The 18448-nt window shown below is 42.5% G+C and overlaps 1 protein-coding gene across 2 annotated transcripts in view; it reads right to left on the minus strand.

Annotated features, from left to right (window-relative positions):
- The window catches only part of GLP1R (glucagon like peptide 1 receptor), a 187189-nt gene that overhangs the window by 85843 nt on the left and 82898 nt on the right, over nucleotides 1–18448 (minus strand). For both annotated transcript variants that reach the window (XM_077342038.1, XM_077342030.1), the window contains exons 4-5: nucleotides 15331–15427; nucleotides 10693–10803 (exon numbers count right to left, since the gene is read on the minus strand). In XM_077342038.1, coding sequence (XP_077198153.1) covers nucleotides 10693–10803; nucleotides 15331–15427 — 208 coding nt within the window. The remainder of the gene's footprint in view (nucleotides 1–10692; nucleotides 10804–15330; nucleotides 15428–18448) is intronic.

The following is an 18448-nucleotide window of genomic DNA, read 5'->3' on the forward strand; positions in this document are numbered from 1 at the left end:
AATTTATGTAAGGCATCCCATAACCCATAGCCCATAGTAAGGCATCCCATGTAAGGCATCCCACGGTGTGTGTGTGGGGGGGACATATATCCTGAGAGCCAGTTTGGTGTAGTGGTTAGGAGTGCTGACTTCTAAACTGGCATGCCAGGTTCAATTCTGCACTCCCACAGGCACTGATAAAACTGTTCTGACTGAGCAGTAATATCAGGGCTCTTTCAGCCTCACCCACCTCACAGGATGTCTGTTGTGAGGAGAGGAAAGGGAAGGCGATTGTAAGCCGCTTTGAGACTCCTTCAGGTAGAGAAAAGCGGCATATAAGAACCAACTCTTCTTTTTCTTCTTCTTCTTGTGATCAACACAGTCAAACACTTTAGAATAATCAATAAAGCACAGATAGATAGGCCTTTTGATATTCATGGATTTTTTCAAGAATCCAGCACAAATTTGCAATGTGGTCTCAGGTGTCACGACCATGTCAAAAACCAGCCTGGACATCTGGTAGCTGAGCATCAATGGTTGATTTGAGACGGTTCTGAATGATCTTCAATAAGATTTTACTCGTATGGGAGATCAGGGCTATAGTGCGATAGTTTGAGCAGATGCAAGCATCACCTTTCTTTAGTAACGGGATAAAAACGGACCTTTTCCATTCTATTGGCCTTGTGCCAGTTTCCCAGACTTTTTGGCATAATGCTGTGATTGCTGCTGGTGGAATAGATCTGAGTAGTTCCACTGGAATGGTATCTATGCCAGGAGCCTTATTATTTGGGAGCTGTTTCAGAGTGCAGATCACTTCTTCTTCCAGTATAGGCAGTTCCAATTTGTGTTGGGTGTTTTTGGCTGGTGACTGAGGCACCTTGGTGTTTGCATATATTTCTTCTGTGTATTGTTGCCACCGATCAATGTTGGCTTGGTCAGTTAAGTCTTTTCCATTCTTGTCTTTGATGGTCCCTGTGCAAGCAGTGAAGGTGCTCTGGACTTGTTTCACCTGAGCAAAAAGGCTTCTGGTGTGGCCTCTAGTATACTCCTCTTCGTTGCTTGCATCATTGAGCCCAAATATGCTTCCTTATCTTGTCTGGCAGCGCATTGAAAATCTGCATTTAACCTCCTGATACATTTAAGTCAGGGCAGAAATGCATGCATTATCCTGCTTCCCCACTATATGCTGCCCAAATATTTTGGCTAATAAAAGGGAAGGAGATACAGTACAGTACATCATCTTATCTCATTCCTTTAAAGGTAAAGGTATCCCCTGTGCAAGCACCGGGTCATGTCTGACCCTTGGGGTGACGCCCTCCAGTGTTTTCATGGCAGACTCAATACAGGGTGGCCTTGCCAGTGCTTTCCCCAGTCATTACCGTTTTACTCCCACCCCCACCCCCAGCAAGCTGGGTACTCATTTTACCAACCTCGAAAGGATGGAAGGCTGAGTCAACCTTGGCTGCTGGGATCGAACTCCCAACCTCATGGACAGACAGCTTCAGACAGCATTTCTGCCACTTACCACTCTGCATGGACTTAATAAGTGAGATGCAGAAAACTATTAATAATGGATCCCAAGCATTCAGTTCTATAATTTAGGATCACTTAATTGGGCTAGGATGTCAGAAATATTTGTATAAGACTGCTGTAACTATCTCTTGTTCCCTGACACTTACAATCAAATACAAACTGTAAGGATACCACATAACATACCAGAGTGTTCCTGATGCATAGCTATGCTGCACCAGTATGCAGCTAAACTCCACAGGGCATAAAACACAATCAGTGTGGTTGCTGTATCTATGTGTCTTCTTCAGAACTTACATCCCTAGAAGATTTTCTGTTTAAGAGGATTTAGTACCATTAGATAATAAATATTAGACCCTGGTTGAGTCATAAAATGTAAAATGGATTACCTTAGCAACTCTAAGCTTTTTTGGTCTATATAGAGTTATGGGCAGTGGGCTTAAATTATTAAAGGTTAAAAAAATAAAAGTACATTGTCAGTGACAGAAAATCAGAAACAGATATCTTTCATAAAAGAGAAAGCTCAATTTTTCTTTAGAGACTGTAATCTTGGCCCATCAATCGTCCTCCTGCAATTATAGCAATTTCCTTGGAGGAATCGCATCACCCGGATTATGCATTTGGAAAAGAAAAGGCACAGCTTGTACTCTTTGTTATGTATGTGGGCATTCTATGCCTGCAGATTAAGTTGGCTCGAAGCTACATCTGGTGGCTAGGCATCGATGCCGAAAGCATGGGTCTACAAATGTGCCACCTGCCAGGCCAACTGCCAGAAACACACCATTGGGAGTCAACACGCATGCCATGATCCTGAGTACATATAGACTTTACTGGCCCCATCCAAGGGAAAACATTCCTAATAATTGTTGATTCTTTATCAAAGTGGCTGGAGGTGGTCCCGGTCTCCTCAATGACATCAAAGACAGTCATCCAGGATCTCCTGAAGTATTTGCCATGCATGGCCCGTCAGACACATTGGTGTCAGAAAACAGGGGACAGTTTGTATCAGAAGAATTTAAGGCATTCACCAGCCAGAACCTAATCCAGAATGTCACGTCAGCCCCATTTCATCCCACAACCAATGGGCAAGCAGAGTGCATGGTGCACCACAACAAAGACTTGTTAAAATAGCTTGTGCACAAGGATTGGCATCAGTGAGTTATGGAATTCCTCGCCCACCAACATGTCACCCCATTGTCTGCCACTTGTCACAGCCCAGCTGAGCTCCTTATGGGCCAATGGCTCATACATTGTTGGACTGGCTCAACCTGGACCTGACTCCCTCCCATCCTTCTGGCCGGGAGCAAGCAATGGCACCCAGATCATTCTTAACCAGAGACCATGTCTTTGCATGGAATTATGCCAGTGGGCCACGATGGATTCCGGCATCTGTTATAAGAGACAGAGGACCCATTTCCTATGTTGTCTAACCTCCGTGTGGCAACACATCGTGCCATGTGGATCAGATGCAACACCATGTTCCCTCTGATGCAGATGGCATATCCCAACCTGCAGGTTCGCCAGCAACTTGGTTCTTCTATACCCTACATGTCTAATGTCAAGAAATGGCAGCCTTCCTCAACAATCCATGAGTTCAGTCTTTATGCCCAGAATAAAAAACTTTTAACACACCTGTCAAAAAATGGTGTTCCATATATTCAAAGTGGGAGAGGGGAGGCAAAACAGTTATCTAAAGAAAAGGATTGGGGGGGGGGGGTGTTGGAATAGACAATGTCTGGAGTACAAAGAAGAAAATAAGAACCTGAAGGGGGCAGCAAGAAGACTGTTAGATAGGCTAGTGAGGTCAGGACCATCTCTCCAGTTAAGTTAGATTCTAGTGGGTAGCCATGTTGGTCTGAAGCAGCACAACAAAATCAAGCACTCAAAAGTTCACACCTTGAATAAATCTTTATTGGTCTTAAAGGTGCCACTGGACTCTGATTTTGTTTTGTTCTCCCATTAAGTGTCATTCTTTGTCTGTCTTCAGATTGCTACTCTTAGGGGCAGTTTCCTGCTTCTTCTTGGAAACCACAGTTCCAGTCTATCTCTCTCAGTTAGGCATGTAGTCAGCTCCTGTCTCTGTCTCTCCTCTGCACTATCAAGTATGGTAATTCCTTAATAAACCTTTACCTATTCTTAAATCAGGCTGTGCAACCATACTGCCTTATTTACTCTGCTAACAGAGGGAACAAAGACAGGATGCAGTGGGAGAGGCAAGGAAGCATACCAACTACAAGGGTGAAAATTCTCTCATTTGCAGCTCACCATTCTCATTCAGTCACACTGACAAGCAGGATACGTCATGAGCCAACAAAGCTATGGGGGTCCTGAAGCTTCCCTGAGTGTGAAGTGGACTGAAGAACAAAAGAAGGACAGTGTGTATGTTCCAATTCACAACCAGCATGTCTATGTGCAGTGCAAACAAGGCAAACCCCCACATCGTAAAAAGCTCTCAAGGCAAGCAATTGCTGGTGGACACACAAGGCATGCGCGCCTCCAGCTGCCAGAAGTCTTTACTCATTAAATTAACCATCAGTACATCACTACATGGATTTTTCTTTTAAAAAATTTAAAAACAACTATATCCCATAATCATCAATGTCTATATATATGCCAGCCACTGATCACAGAACATTAAAACTTTGTGGACAGTGATATTTACCAAACAACCTCAGCAGCCCAATCAATTAATTTTATTGAGGCTATGCAATAAAACCCAAGGCTTATTGCATAGCCTCAATAAAATCAATGCATAGATGTATCCCACTGCCTCTGCTGGCCAGACAGTTTTCGGCGCTATCGCCTTTATCAGGGGTCAGCCATGAAATAAAAACAGCGTACATAAGATACAAAAATTACAAAGATTGTTTTATACAGAATTAGTTCCTATACATAAAATGATATTATATGATCACGACACTATGGACCTCTGAAAGGAAAAAAGAAGAAAAGTTGTGTTACAATAGCATGATGTAAATCAATTCGGGAAACTGTTTCAAATAAAACTTATAAGTTTATTACTTACTAGTCAAGGCCAGATAAAACAAATTGAGGCCTCTAATGTTTCAAAAGCAGGCCCTGATCAATGGAAGCAAGTATAAAGTTTATATGTAAATATTAGAAATTCCCATATGCTAATTATAATGTTAAGAGCCTTTTGTGGCGCAGAGTAGTAAGGCATCAGACATGCAGTCTGAAAGCTCTGCCCATGAGGCTGGGAGTTCAATCCCAGCAGCCAGCTCAAGGTTGACTCAGCCTTCCATTCTTCCGAGGTCGGTAAAATGAGTACCCAGGGGGGTTGCTGGGGGGTAATGACTGGGGAAGGCACTGGCAAACTACCCCATATTGAGTCTGCCATGAGAACGCTAGAGGGCGTCACCCCAAGGGTCAGACATGACTTGGTGCTTGCACAGAGGATACCTTTACCTTTAATTATAATGTTACACAGCAATATAATGGCCAAAAAAATATCATCTTACTTTCAGCATCCAGTAAGTGTCATGTAGGTGTCAACTTTCATTCAAAGCACGCTACAGGGAAAATGCCATTACTCAGAATCCTTTTTATGCACCTCTCCAAGTTATCAGAATGATGCGATCTGGCATAGTTCCCAGTTGAGGGGGGAGGAAAATATCAGTATACAGAGATAACGGGGTAGGTGGGGGCATATATCCAGAAAAAGTGAAACACAGGAACTGTTACAAAATTAGAACATATACACTATTGGACACATATCTTCATTCAGTCCAAATGGCTGAAGAGTCTTCAATTTATGGATCCAGGAGGCTTCTCTCATTTTATTTATTTATTATATTTATATACCGCCCTCTCCGGGGTGTCTGATCTACTGAAGTGCAGGAGCTTGGACCTGTTCCAGCACCCAGAAGCATAGTTGGTTCTCTCTCTTTTTAAAAATATTATTTAAGTTTCTAATTAATTACAGAGCAGAAATTTTAAAAAGATAGTTAAAAGCTTACATGTACAGGCACATTAAGAATTTGTCCGAATGTCTTGAAAATTCTTCGGATGGTTTATGATTTACAAAAGCTGTCAGTTTAGCTATCACCACCATCTCCCTGACCTTTTCACACCAAGTGTCCATCTGTGGCTCCTGTTGTTGTTTCCATCTCGAAGCAAAGATCAGTCTTGCCACTGTTGTTGCATGAAAAAAGAATTCTGCACAATCCTAAAATAAGCCTGTTGGAAGAATACTCAATAACATATATCCTAGTTTCCATGTAAATTTACGCTTAAACATCATTTGCAATTGAGTGTGCACCTTTATCCAAAAGGTTTTTGCAAATTTACAGTTCCACCACATATGAAAAAAAGAAAGAAAGAAAGAAAGAAAGAAAGAACTGACTGTTTCATTGAATTGCCAACATTTACCATCAGTATGGTTAGACATTTTAGATATCACTTTAGAAGTCAAATATACCATCTATAAAACATTCTATACCAGTTTTCTTGTAAAGCCTGGCATTTTGGTAATTGTTTTATACCACAGGTGTTCCCAGTCTTCCTTCTTAATTAATTCTCGGCAATTCTGCAGCTACTTTTATCAGACACATCTATAGTCAATGGGTGTTAATTTTAAAAGAAGAACTAAAAGATTATAAGCAAAAGTTAAGAGAACAGACAGAATTCGACAGGATGGTTATGCAAGATAAACCACATCTATTGGGAAGAATTTATAAAAACTCCTAGTAACTATATTTAAATGAGTACCAGTTTTACATGCATTTTCTATTTAAAAGCTTCCTAGATTTGAAACAACAAAAAACTATCTTTCATACATATGTCTGTAAGCAGTCTGAAAGACCTGGGAAATGTAATAGGCCTGTGCAAACCCCAGCCTAGGAGAAGACACTAAGAGCAGAACAACAGATACCAGAGCATTTGTATATTACATTGCTTTGGATGGCCATTACCTTTACTATACCTTCCTATTGCAAGTGCCTCACTATTGTTTCTTTCCAGGTGCCTTGAAAGGGAACTGCATGGACTTTCTTGTGCTGTGTAGAATGGAGGCAGAAAAGGATCACAGCTGGGTAATGGCATACCAAGATATCCAGAAGAGCACAGTGGTTGGGTGGGTGTGGGGAGGGGGGTTGATGAGTGTGGGTGGAACAGCAACCACTTAACTACTAAAAAAATGAACACTCCTATTGATAATATATGATTCAAGAGTGGCCACAGTTCAAGAGTCGCCAAGTTTCTCAGAACAAAGAAAAAGGTTATCTAAAAGGAAAGGAGGATATATGGCTTACAGTATTTGCTGGCGTATAAGACTACTTTTCCCCCCTGAAAAACATGCCTCCGAGTGGGGGGGTCGTCTTATACACCGGGTGCACTTCAGTTGGGATAGACTTAGCTGCCCATAGTGGCCCATAGTACTGTATTTTGAGTGGAAATGTTGGGGGGTCGTCTTATACGCCCAGTCGTCTTATACGCCTGCAAATACGGTAATTGGTTTTTAAAGTGAGTTGTAATGCCTCAGTGATCATCTCTTTGGAAACTTCAACATTATAATTTTCACTTAAAAACAAATTACTCTTCCCCAAGGATAATTCAGCTTTTCCTTCTTTTTGCAAAAAGAACCTGAAAGATACAGCACAATCAGATAATTTAAGGTGCAAGATTATGTTAAATCTTGGTTCTCTCTTGCAGTGATGGTTATTGGCGCAGTTAGCTGCCAAATGAGTGCCACAGAGCCCTAAAAAGAGAAAACAAATAGGGTTGCTGGAAGGAAAGCATTTAATCCAAACAAATAAATTATTGGATAAGAGCTGCTTAGAATAATCAAAAGGAATACTGGACTGGTTGATGGGCTCTTACCTCAATTAATTGGGAAGCAAATATTAATTTTGCACATTACAAAAAATGTAACTTTAAATATTGTTTTGTGTTTAATGATATGGAAGGAGATAGAGAGCTTAATTGGCAGAGCATCATAAAATGGTAGTTAGTTACTGTCAAACAATGCAAAAGGAATTTGGGGATTTTAGGAATAGTGTTGGTGGTACAGAATTAATCCAAAATGTGTCAGAAAGATTAGTGTTTAACATCTTTCCACAAAAATGGGGGGGGGGAGAAAGCACCTTATATTTTACCTCTAGTTAACTCTACTGCTTGGAAGTCAAAACAGACTTATTTATTTGGTGCGCAGCCCCAATCAATAAAAATATTCGCAATATTAAAGGAAAGGACAGACACTTCTAGAATAAGATAGTTGCAGAATGACAAGCAAAATAAATAACATCTTCCAATGACATTGATAGGATTGAGATAACTGGCACGACAGTGTACCTGGCGTCATAAATGATGTTTACAGTCCTTGCTATTCAAGGACTCTCTTAATGGGAAATGGAGTAGCAGATTTCCAAATAGAGTGTAAGAATCAGTACAACTGAGATGCTGAGAAATCAGTGACAACCTTTTAAAAAGTTTTATTCAAGGCATAGGCTTTTGTGTGCATGTACACATTGACAGATACAATGAAACAGAGGCCCATTCCACACCAGGATCAATGTGGCAAATTGATTACGGAAAGAAAAAACACAATTTTAAATAGTGGAATTCGGCGTAACGCATACCTGCCTTTGTAGTGGAATCCAGTTGCGTTTCAATCGTTTCCCACAGGTTTCCGGTCTCGGCAAAAATCGCTAGAAAGGAAGCGATATTTGCCATGCTTTGTCCTGCCCCTGGCCGTCAATCAAACGAGCAGCCAATGGGCGGTTGTTACCATGCTCTGGAAAAGCCCCTTTCCCTTTAAGCACAGTTTTTTTTTTAAAAAGGAAAAACACATGTTGCAACCAATATGCCTTGATTCCTTAATTCCTCCTAACGTAGAGACCCATCTAGCTTGCAGCTGGCTTGTGAGCTGGTGAGTCATCGTTGCCACGCTCCCCTGAGTGAAAAAAAAATCCCCCCCCCCGTGCACGGGTGCGATTTTCGGCCGAAAATAAAGGGAACTTGCAAACAGGGCTGTGTTGTGCTTGGTGACTTGAGGCGAGCTTTAAAGCAGCTCTGTGGAGGGACTGCAGCCAGAGAGGCCTCGCTGGGTGAATGAAGGCTCACCGGTTCATTGCTCTCCGCTCGCTCCAAGAAAAAAAATGGCGATTGCTTCGCTGGAAGATCAGAGAAGAGAGCCAGGGACAGGGACTTTGCTGAAACCGCAACACTGGTAATGCACAGAACTTTTTTGCTAGTGTTGCAGATTGTTTGCAAGAGTGTAGCACCTTCCAGAAGGTGAATCCACTTTTTGGGATTTCCCTGGAAGCGCTACAACGAAGCGGTTCTAGCGGGACTGTTTCAGGAGTATGGCAGATTGTGTACGACGTTATGCATAACTGCATTTTAGTAACGATTACAATTTGCCACACTCCTGCAACATTAAACCTGTGTGGAATGGACCAGAATATCCTCAACAGTTACATATAGGATAGGAGTCAAGATGCATACATAACTGGACGATAATAGGTGGGTAGTATATTGGTTTGAAGCAGCAGAACAAAGTTTGAGTCCAGTGGCACTTTAAAAAATAACAAAGGTGCAACTGGGCTCAAACTTTGATCTGGGTGATAATAGCTGAGATTAAATTAAGGCAGTGATTTTGTGTGAACAGTAAGGCTGTGAATGGCCATAAATAAGCAAACAAATTTAGGAGTTATTGGGAGAAGAAATTGGCAGCTCCAATGGCAGCTCCAAGACCAACCAAATACAACTCTTGGACTGTTTCTGCACAGAGGTGTTACACTCATGCTGCCTCCTGCTTGCAAACACACAGTTGGAAGCTGCATGTTGGCAAGCTTCCTGACAGGAGACCATCATCTCGCGGCCTTTTGCCTCCCAGCAAGGTGGCAAGGGAAAACAAAGCAAACTTCTCTCGCTGCTCTTCACCTTGTCAATCACCGCAAGCCACCAATCACAGCATAGTAGTTTTTTCAGGGACTCAAACTTCCTTTCCTCCCACCCCGAGCCCCGAAATTAATGTTTAAAAATCCTCACAACACTTCCATGTTGCTATGCAGTAATGCCATAACAGAGCAGCATTTTCCTTTTAAACTAACACTTCAGCATTGCTATGGAGAAATGCAACAACAATAAAGCACCCCCTCCCCATTTTGGGGATTTCTGGTGTTTTGGTCTCTATTTACATTCGAGTAAATTTGTGAGAGGCTGGCCATGGTAACTGGACCCCAATGAGTGATTTTGTGTGAACAGTAAGGCTTAAAAACAAGAGCACTGATGCCTAACTGATCAGGAGAGGGCTGCTTCATCACACAACCCCACCTTTTCCCCGTTAAAACCCAAGTGCCAGAAAACACAAATGGGGATGTGTCTTGGCTGCCCAATCCCAAAACAGACAAGGACAATGAACCGAACCTTTTATTTTAACTTAGGGGATGTAGCTTTGCGGTCCCGCAGCAATGCAGACTGCACCATTAAAAAAATTCTAGCAAGCAGGAAGTGGAGAGGGGAGGGCAGGTGCGAGGGCAAGACAAAACCAGCGAGACTGTCGCTCGTTTCTCACTCCACATGGTCTTGCCCCTGATTGCTCCCCAATGTGAAGCGCAATAATGAGTGGCAAATCCCGTTTTGCTGATTTCTCTCAACGCGAGGCAAATCTGGCCAAAACCCATGCCAGCCCCTGCACAGCCTCAGGTTGCTGACAAAGAAGAAGAAAAGTTGGTTCTTATATGCCGCTTTTCTCTACCCGAAGGAGGCTCAGAGCGGCTTATAGACGCCTTCTCTTTCCTCTCCCCACAACAGACACCCTGTGAGGTGGGTGAGGCTGAGAGAGCCCTGATATCACTGCTCAGTCAGAACAGTTTTCTCAGTGCTGTGGCGAGCCCAAGGAGCGCGGAATCAAACCCAGCTCACCAGATTAGAAATCTATACTCCTAACCGCTACACCAAACTGGCCTTAGTGCTGCTTCCACATTTGATGGCCCAGACCATCAAATTGATTCCTCACTGAAAATAACGGTCCTCAACCTCTGGAACCAAAAACAGCCTTAAAACCCAAACCAGTAATGTCCTAGCAAAAACTAAACAAATATAGTAAATTTCTTGGCACACTTACTATTGCAGTAAGAATGAGACCTTTACAAATTGATGGATAAGAAGCAGCAAACATTTGATGTTTGCTGAGGACAGGTAAACTTTGAAAACACTTACCTGTTTTCACTGTTGGAAGATACCACGGGCAGCTCATATTCACATAGGTGCCAGGCAAGCCATCAGGCCAACATATATAATCATCAAACGTTCTGTTGCAGAACTTGCCTTCTGTAGATATAGAGGGATAATTTGAAAGGCAATCAGAACACAGAGCACCAGTAATGGTATAATGCTATTTTTAAAAAGTTTTCTATTTTTAAAAAATCCATTTTAGGATGAACAAAATCTCACCCTATTTGTCTCTTCTACTGTCACAATAAATAAGTCTGGGTTAATTGCTTATTTGCCTTGCTGATCAAGACACTCCTCTTCCAGCAGCTCATCTCATCCAGTCAAACACCAGGGGCAGAGCTGCTGCTTTACCACCACTGTTGTCACTTTACAGTTTGCTTCAGGTCAATGAGTCATAAACTGCCAACTGAGGGTCAGCGCTGTTTAATCAGCAGTTATAACTTGTGTAATCAGCTTGGTGTAGTGGTTAAGAGTGGTGGCCTCTAATCTGAACCAGGCTTGATTCTCCATTCTTCCTCCACATGCAGCCAGCAAGGTGACCTGGGGCCAGTCACAGTTCACTCAGAGCTCTCTCAACTTCATCCCCTTCACAGGGTGTCTGTTGTGGGGAAAGGAGGGGTAGGCAATTGTAAGCCACTTTGATACTCCTTCAGGTAGCAAAAAGTGGGATACCAAAAAACAGCTCTTGTACAAACTATTCAAGATCTGTGTTAGCACAAAGGTTTGCAGTTTGTAGTTGGGGAGGGGGACTTTTAGATCTAGGCCTACCAGTGAAGACATACATCTCTTTTGTACCTTAGCTTTGGCTAATATGACTGCTTGCAGTTTCTTTAACTGGCCATAGTTATCTGTGCCTTTGAAATCATTTTAGAGCAATCAAGTTACAAAATTCAGCAGTTAAACTGTGGTGCTAAATACAAAGATCATATTTTCTCAGCACAGATCTCTGCCAGCTGCTTCTATACTCCCAGGCCCAATTCAGCAAACTGATCGTTTTAAAGTCTTGAAACAGGATACTGAAAGGATATTTTTCTCCTTTATACATTCTTGCCTGCCAGATAAGATCTTCAAGATGCATGTATCTCCGCCTTTCAAAATAAGGTGTCTGACCACAACAGAGGATCTAGCAGCACTAGCAGCCCATTTAAGAACTCCCTCCCTACAGACATTAGTGTTAATGTAAAGGTAAAGTTAAAGGTATCCCCTGTGCAAGCACCGAGTCATGTCTGACCCTTGGGGTCACGCCCTCCAGCGTTTTCATGGCAGACTCAATACGGGGTGGTTTGCCAGTGCCTTCCCCAGTCATTACCGTTTACCCCCCAGCAAGCTGGGTACTCATTTTACCGACCTCGGAAGGATGGAAGGCTGAGTCGACCTTGAGCCGGCTGCTGGGATTGAACTCCCAGCCTCATGGGCAAAGCTTTCAGACAGCTGCCTTACCACTCTGTGCCACAAGAGGCTCTTAGTGTTAATGTAGCCTAGCTAATATTAGGAAAATGTTCCTTTTGCCTGGCTTTTGGAGACAGTTGTGTTTGCTTGTTTTGTCATTTAACTGCTGCTTCTGAAGCCTATTTTGGTTACTGATTCAACTAAATTTTGTGACTGTTACATTTGTATTGCATTCTGTTGCATTATTGATTTTTAGTAATTCATCTGCAGTTTTATTTTATGGTGGAAGCTACCTGCTGATCATGTACAAGTTAAGAACCACAAACAATACATTTATTCCCTATTGCACAGACTGACAAAACAAATCCAAATAATCCAGAAATTCTTTCACTCTTGTGCTGAATTCCTGATAAAATTTGGCTTCATTCCATTACTGTCATGGTTGCACTTTTCCAAACCACTGGTTTCAGTGAAACCCAGCTACATAGCCACTGAAGTCAAGGCAGTTAATGGTGTAGCACCATTTCAGACTTCCGTCTTGCTTCAATCTTCTACTTTGTTTGGTTTGCTAAACACAAGCCTCTAGCATCAGACATGCCAACTGCATCAGTAATTCAGAAAACTATGTATTTTTCAGAAGAAATGAATGATCTGTGGTCATGCTGCTTCATGTTATAAACTATATATACTTTGATGCTCAACTAACCACATCCAAAAAAGCCACTAATCAATATTATAATTTATTCAAGTCTCAAGTTTAGACTTATTAAACTACCAGTCTGGCAACCCAGTGCGAGCTGCTCCAAAGAGAGATTAATACTTATTTGCCATTCCTACTATGAGCAAGAGCCATTCTCTACGCTGACAGTGCAATTGAGAAGTAGCAACAGAAATGCAAGGGTTTTTTAAGAAGCTGAATCCCAGAACAGCAGGCCAAGTTTTATGATGCCGCAGACTATCCTGTTCAAGTTACTAGAAAACATACGATCAGCAAAGAAGGTAAGAATATGAAAACACTCATGCTGAATCATACCAATGGTTCATCTAGGTTAACATTCTGCTTCATACTGTGGACAAAACCTCTTCATGTCATTTCTCCTCCCTCTGCCCCCATCGCACATCTTATACTGGTGGTCAGGTAGTTACAACCTACACACATGGACATTCTGCTTAGTCATATTGTTAACCTGACGATCCTTGTAAATAATTCTGTATGACTCTTTTAATGTACATTAAACTGAGTGATGCCTTCAAAGTGAAGCTACAACTGTGAATTTAGGGATGCCAGTCCCCGGGTGGGACCTGTGAATCCCCTGGTTTTACAATTTAATCTCTAGGTGAGAGAGATGAGTTCCTCTGAAGAAAACGGCTACTCCACAGGGGAGACTCCATAGCATTATACTCCCCTGAGATCTCTCCCTGTCCCAAGTCCTGCCCACTCCTTACTCCACCCCCAAAGTCTCCAGGTATTTTCCAACCCAGAACTGCCAACCTTTTATGAATTCCCTTTGAAAAACAAATGCCAGATTCACTTCATCAGTTTCCTGAGAAATACTAACATGTTTCCTTACTGCAAACTCTTTGCCTGGTTACTGATCCCTTCACTATATTTCTGTCACTATCTTTAAAAAAAATACTGTAAGTTTATAGTTCATGTTTTAATGAGTTCCCCTGTAACCAATTCTGAATACAGTTGATGGGCATATAACCTTCTAAAAATCATTATGTGTTGCAGCACAGCATGAACCTCTTCCTGTCATCAGGAGAATTCCCTCAGGGGCTTAAGGTGGCAGTGCTTCGCCCTCTACTGAAGAAACCATCACTGAATCTGCAGGACCCTCCCAGCTACTGCCTGGTATCGCACCTTGCATTCCTGGGTAATGTAACTAAGGGGGTCGCGGTGGACCAGCACCAGGCATTTTTGGAGGAAACGTCGGCCCTGGATCCATACCAGTCTGGCTTCCATCTTGGCTGTGGGGTGGAGAACGTGATGGTCACTCTGATGGATAATCTCTGACCCCAGCTGGACCAGGGTGGATCAGCCATTCTTGTTTAGATCTATCGGCTGCATTTGATGTGGTTGATCACAAGCTGTTGGTACGCTACCTTGTTGATACGGGGATCGGAGGAACAGCCTTGAAATGGCTGATCTTTTTGCTTAAGAACCAGTCACAGAGGGTTGCAGTGTGTGTGTGTGGGGGGTGGGGGGATAGACCACTTTGTACTTCCTTGTGGATTACCCCTTACTTTCCCCTACAGTTTTTAACATCTACATGCGCCCTGTGGCCCAGCTGGTCCGGAGCTATGGGCTGGAGTGTCACCAGTATGCAGATGACACCCAGCTCTATCTCCTGGTGGACAGATCTCCCTCCAAATACATTTGCCAGTTGTTTGAAAGCCGTAGCTGGATGGATCAGGCAAAGTTGTCTGAAACTCAACCCCTCTAAGATGGAGGCCCTGTGGCTGGGTAGAAAGGGGCAGGAACAGGAAGCATGACTTCCCTGCTTGGATGGGGTGCAACTTATATCTGCACCAATGGCCAGGATACCTCTTTATCTATGGAGGCTCAGGTCACGAAGGTAGCCCAGACAGCATTTTTTCATCTGTGCCAGCCATGGCTACTAGTGCCCTACCTGTCCATGGAACACTTGGCCACAGTGATCCATGCACTTCTAGATTAGACTTCTGTAACTGGCTCTATGCAGGCCTGCCCTTGTCCTTGACCTGGAAATTACAACTGGTACAGAATGCGTCTGCATAGGTCCTCACTAGGTCGTCTTGGAGGACCCATGTCCAGCCATTGCTGAGACAGCTGCATTGGTTGCCAGTTTGCTTCTGATCAAGATCGAGGTATTGCTTTTGACCTTTAAAGCTATACGCAGCCTAGGTCTCCTGTGGGACTGCTTATCTTCTTATGCTCTCTGCAAGGCACTTTGCTCTGCGGGTATGAATTTGTTGGTGTATTTTTTTCTATCAACTCTCCCTGCAAATCATTCATAAACTGAACTTCTAACCACTGCAGGCAAGCTTGAAGGCAAGCAGCAGTTACATTTCAGAACAAGAGAAATCCTTATTTCTCACTGTTACCAACCTAGAACCAAAGATAAACTTTGCTCTTTCAGGGTAATAAACTGAGAGAAAGTGAAGGGACAAAAGTATACTCTAGGGCTTGCAATAATTGTAGCAGCATGCAGACACAGAAGTGAATACCTCATAGGGGTTCTGTAGTCTTACCTGACAGAAGAGGGGGCGTTTCATGGAAATATTTCAAGCACTGAAGCTGATATTGTTCCCAATTGTCCTTCAACTTGGAAAACGACCTCTCAGAGCTCTGAAAGGGGAGGAATCACATCATGGTTAATATGATCCTTGTGGAAAGGGGTAGTCTATACATCTAATAATAATAATACTGTCAGGGATCAGGCTCAGCCAGGCTAGTAGGTCCATGATAAAGGAGAGTCCCAGATTCCAAGGCAATTGAAAATCCAGCAAACAGCTTTATTAAACAGACGGTACAAAGCATAACAGCGTGCCAAGACCCATTGAGCAAAGATCTTGGCAGATACAAAGGTACGATAGGCTTTTGGTGATTCTTATAGGAGTCACAAGATAGTGCCTGGGGCCCTGCTGAGAATTCAGTGGAAAGCAGAGGAGGCCAGGAACCAAGGAAGGATTTATGGTTTTATAGTACTTGGCCTGTGGGGCCATATGGAAAGCATGCCATGGCAGGGGGCATGAATGGGGTTCATGACAACTACTGGCTGTTTTTTTCACATGGACCATATACACACTGGAGGTTTCATGCCGGGCTGCAGGCTGGAGTTTTAGTTGTGGCAGGATGCCCCACCTCTTCCTGCACCCACATGGGGGAGCATTTGCCCCGGTGCACCTCATCCGCCCCCGATTTGTGCTCCTGCACGGGAGCTGGGGCAGTGAAGTTCCCCGTGCATAAACGGTCATGTGGTCGTCTTGTAAAAATTAGAGCATTTTAGATTTAAAATGCATGAGAAGTTGTAGAGAATATTATAGTTTAAACTCGTTAGATCCAAAATTGGTTATTAGGTATATTCCCTGATAATTTGCCTGTGTTTGCTAAAGAATTTTTCTTCTAACTGCTGCCAGACTTGTAATTGCTACAAACTGGAAGCAGAAAGTATTGCAGAACTGGACCTATAGTTGGAGAAGCTCAGAGAATACGCTGTGATGACAAAACACAGTAAGTTGATGAACAGAAGACCGATTTCTTTGATCTTATTCTTTATTCTGATTTTTCTTTCTTCCTCTTTTTATTTTTTAAGTTTAAAAATTAAATTAAAATATAAATCTAATCATAATGAACCAAATTAAATTTTCCAGAGATGTTTTCAAATGAGATCTGAAGATCTGAGGAGGCCTTGGTAAACAGAAACTACAGCTTCCCAGAATTATATACTAGTTCATAACAAAGGGACATACTATTGCTCTAGGACAAATATATGATCTACCAGGACATGGATATTTGCTGAATGATTTTGTATTTGAAAACCAACTTATTTATCTATTCCACTGCACTCCTACACTTTAGCTCCAGCAACTATTTTGAGCCTGTGTCTTCCATTACAGTTGTTAAATGTTTTATATTAACATAATGCTAATATTATTCCTTGTCCACATCAGGCATAAATTCATGAGCCACACATTGTTATCAGTATACCAGAACTCTATTGCTGAGACAGAAAGGGCGGTTCCTTCACTAAATGGGTATATTTGTCAAACTCCAATTTGCCCTCTGACAAGATACCATGGCAATCATCCAACATCACCAATTACCACTGAAGACAGGATCTAGTGATAATCAGTGGCCTTGCAATCTTGTCAGATAGAGTTGGGGTATGAGACACACATCTAGTTGCAGTACATTCCTATTTCTATTTCCAGGATATTATCTATAGAGGGTTCAATGCCCATCTACTTCTCAACACAGAAGCCAGTGGCTTGTAGCCTGAGCAAAGTCCAGAATAGGTCTAGTTGCTCAGAAATATGTTACCCTAATTTCTATAAAGGAGGACCTGTGAGCCTACAGAACCAAGCCAACACTGCATTTCAGATAGAGGATGAAAGGAGGCTGCTTGTAGCTAAGCAAAGAAGACCTTGGTGTAGCAGTTAAACTGGAAAACAAGGTTTGATCCCCTGCTCCTGCACATGCAGCCAGCTGAGTGACCTTAGGCTAGTTACAGTCCTGCTTGAGCAGATGGGCCAGAGATCTCACCCCACCTCTCACAGGGTATCTGTTATGGGGAGAGGAAGGGTAGATGATTATAAGCCACTTTGAGACACCTTCAGATATAAAAACCAACTCTTCTTATTATTCTACAATAACAATGGAGCAATAGACTGCTTATGGAGCACTATATACAGATATTGCAGTACTATTCTCAGCAAGTATCAGCATGACACTTGACAGAATGGATCCTAATTCTGTCAGGTGGATCAATAACTGGTTGACAAATTGTACCCAGAGGGTACTTGTTAATGGTTCAGCATCTTCTTGGAAAAGAGTGACAAGTGGAGTACCCCAAGGATCTGTCCTGGGGCCTGTGTTGTTCAACATATTTATACATGATTTGGATGAGGGATTAGAGGGAATACTTATTAAATTTGCAGATGGTTAGTATAACTGTGAGGGGTAGCAAACACAACTGAAGACAGCAACAGAATACAGGATGATCTTGATAGGCTTGAGAAATGGGCTAAATTGAATAAGATGAAGTTCAATAGGGACAAATGTAAAGTTCTGCATTTAGGTAGGAAAAACCAAATATACCAATATAAGATGGGGGAGACTTGTCTTGGCAGTAGCATGTGCAAAAAGGATCTAGGAGTCTTAGTACACCATACATTGAACATGAGTCAGCAGTGTGACTCAGTGGCTAAAAAGGCAAATGGGATTTGGGGCTGTATCAAACGGAGTATCGTGTCCAGATCACGGAAAGTGATGGTACCGCTTTACTCTGCTCTGGTTCGGCCTCACTTGGAGTACTGTGTTCAGTTTTGGGCACCCCAATTGAAGAGGGATGTTGATAAACTAGAACATGTCCAAAGGAGGTCAACAAAGATGGTGAGGGGTTTGGAGACCAACATGAATGAAGAAAGGTTTGGGGAGCTTGGTCTGTTTAGCCTCGAGAGGAGATGACTGAAAGGGGATCTGATAACCATCTTCAAGTATTTAAAAGGGTGCCATATGGAGGATGGAGCAGAATTTTTCTTTCTTGCCCCAGAGGGACAGACCAGAACGAATGGGATGAAATTAATTCAAAAGAAATTCCAACTAAACATCCGGAAGAAATTCCTAACAGTTAGAGCGGTTTCTCAG

The sequence above is a fragment of the Paroedura picta genome, chromosome 1 (genome assembly GCF_049243985.1).
Source record: "Paroedura picta isolate Pp20150507F chromosome 1, Ppicta_v3.0, whole genome shotgun sequence".
Classification (NCBI taxonomy): domain Eukaryota; kingdom Metazoa; phylum Chordata; class Lepidosauria; order Squamata; family Gekkonidae; genus Paroedura; species Paroedura picta.